This window comes from Sinocyclocheilus grahami, unplaced genomic scaffold, assembly GCF_001515645.1.
Source record: "Sinocyclocheilus grahami isolate Dianchi unplaced genomic scaffold, SAMN03320097.WGS_v1.1 scaffold1570.1, whole genome shotgun sequence".
Taxonomy (NCBI): Eukaryota; Metazoa; Chordata; class Actinopteri; order Cypriniformes; family Cyprinidae; genus Sinocyclocheilus; species Sinocyclocheilus grahami.
In genome coordinates this window covers 59,405-61,970 of record NW_015506749.1, presented here as the reverse complement: position 1 = coordinate 61,970, position 2,566 = coordinate 59,405, and the positions used below count along the sequence as shown (strand labels likewise).

Here is a 2,566-nt window from a genome sequence, read left to right as displayed (position 1 = left end):
TATATATATATATATATATATATATATATATACACACACACACAATATATTATATAAATGTCATATAAATTATATTATGATATAAAATATTTAAAATGTATGCAAATTACACATTTTTACTGAAAGCATTTAGTATTATTTTATATAAAGTATAACATTATAAATTATAGACTTTTTACTTTACATTTTTGTCAGATTTTTCTAAACTCTTTGAAAATTTTCATTCTCTAGTAGTGAAAAATAATTTAGCACACATACCCTGAGCTCTGCTTGTCTTGTTAATAATGAGGGCTTCTCGATGTGGGCAGGGCTGCTGGGCTCTCCACTCAGTCTCCTGCTGGGGGCATCTCTCACGCCACACACACACACACACACACACACGCCGATCCTGATGCTGGAGTCAGAGTATCACCTGCAGTGAGCAGCGCTGGAGTCCCGGAGCAGCTCTCACATCCGCTGTCTGGATGTCCATGAAAGGCAGAGGATCCAAATACCAGAAAAGAGTGTCGTTTTCTGAGGATGAAGATGAGCAGTGCTGGAAAGAGGAGAACGGCGGTGTGGACGCACATCACCTGAAATCCGTCAAGACGGTCAGGGATTCATCGGGATATTACCGGTACAACATGTGAGTGTTCACACAACTCTACAAACTCACACTAATGGCACAACATGCTAATGAGAGGGTGTCAACCATGGACTTGGTGGGGGTCATGTCATTGCATGGGGAAAACAATCCTTTCCCGCTGACAGGAAATGCATGTTGTTAATCCAGTGTGGCCTACGTAAAGTCACTTTTTTCCGTTTAACAGAGCAAGATACATAAGAAACTGAGCTGTATTGTCCGTACAGTATCTGTGACTTTACAAACGACCCAAAGAAATGGCCAGTATCGTTTCCTGACATCCTTTTTTGTAACCCGACTGAGTCTCCAGCGAGAGACAACTGTAATATCGGTATCCCATGGTCATCGTGAGATGACTGGTATGAAGTGGTTTAATCGAGGAACAGACAGTTTTTTCCCATTAGTTATCAGAACAGAAAATACAGTTGACAAAAGTATGTTTATTAAGCAAATAACAGTTCAGTATTGCAATTAAGAGCTATGTAAGCATTAATATTTTACATTGGCCACTTAAAATCTTTTATGATTTGGCTCTCTCATGATTATAACTACAAAACTAACCCTATGAAAAAGTTAATATGCATGCGCAGGCAAACGCTCAAGCACGTCACACACGATCCGCCTACTTTTGCATAATTGACACCCTCTCATTAGCATGTTGCGCAGAGGGGAAAAAAAGTTGGAACTACATTCAGAATTAAATGAGTGAACAAAGGAAAATAGTTAGGATGAGTTTAACATTTCCTTAAACATTTTCCATTTGCCCACCAATTTATTTTATTTATTTGCCTTCGTCACATGTTTAATTATTTATTTATGTATTTTTTTGACGAGAGGGGCGGGGCCGAGAGCCGTGGGAACGGAGCGAGGCCGGTGGAGTAATTGATAATGAGCGACTCCTGCACCACTCACCGGTCTCGAGTCTCACGGAGGACCCTTGGAAGGATAAAAAGGAGGAGTGACGACAGTGAAAGACGAGAGAGGACCAGGCCTGGAGTTTATGTTGTGTTTTGGTTTTGTTTGTGCGCGACAGTCGTCCGCCAGGGGCTGTCACGCTATTTTGGGTTTGTTTATTTTATTAAAGTTTCTTTGAATGTTCGCCGGTTCCCGCCTCCTTCCTCCCATGACTACAAACTTTGCTACAGTATTTAAACAAGAATACGTGTATTTATGCACACATTTATTTTCTTATTTGTGTATTTATTTATTTATTGTTTTTGCAGGTTTCGTCCTCCATAGTTTAAACCCCAAAGGAAAATGTTTCTTAACGAGATTTTGACTTTTTCTCATAAAAATTTGTTTTTTGTGCAAAAGTCAGGTAATTTTGTTGTGTTTTTTGTTATTTTTAGTAGTTTTTAAAAATATATATATAGTTTTATCCATTTTTATTTCATTTCATTAGTCATTTTTTATTTCATTTCATTTGTTTTGTTTGTTTGTTATTTTACTACAAGTTGAGCACAAGCTATGTATGTAAGTTATACATATATTATTTGCATAATTTTTTATTATTAAAATAATTTATAAAGGGATTTTTTCACATATTTGTTCATGCATCAGGCAAAAAAATCACAGTTTGATCAATAAGAAAGGTATAGCACATGGTTTGAGGTACTGTTCATGTCTGTCACACAAATGTTGCAAAGTTAAGTGCATGGGTGATAATATAGAAAAATGTGGCCACTAGTGAAGTACGATGCCTGTCAATTCACATCTTGATTTATAACCTCAATCCTGATATTTACTTTTCAGGATATACATGATAATTAATTCAGAACTGGAAATGGTCTTCCAATACATCACTAAGTCAAAATGTCCATTTGTGTGACTGATGCATCTCATTAGTGGTGGATGTGCTGTGCACATGCTGTCCAGACTCATTTCAAAGACAGCATGTTCTTTCTGAATAAATAGAGCTGCGTCCTGCATAATGACAGATAGTCT

General features: G+C 37.2%; 1 protein-coding gene across 1 annotated transcript in view; it reads left to right on the top strand.

Annotated features, from left to right (window-relative positions):
* Positions 1-460: 460 nt before the first annotated feature.
* Positions 461-2,566, top strand: part of LOC107571245 (short transient receptor potential channel 3-like) — a 56,701-nt gene continuing 54,595 nt past the window's right edge. The window contains exon 1 of the mRNA XM_016257562.1: positions 461-625. Within this exon, the coding sequence (XP_016113048.1) occupies positions 465-625 (161 nt within the window). The 5' untranslated portion in view covers positions 461-464. The remainder of the gene's footprint in view (positions 626-2,566) is intronic.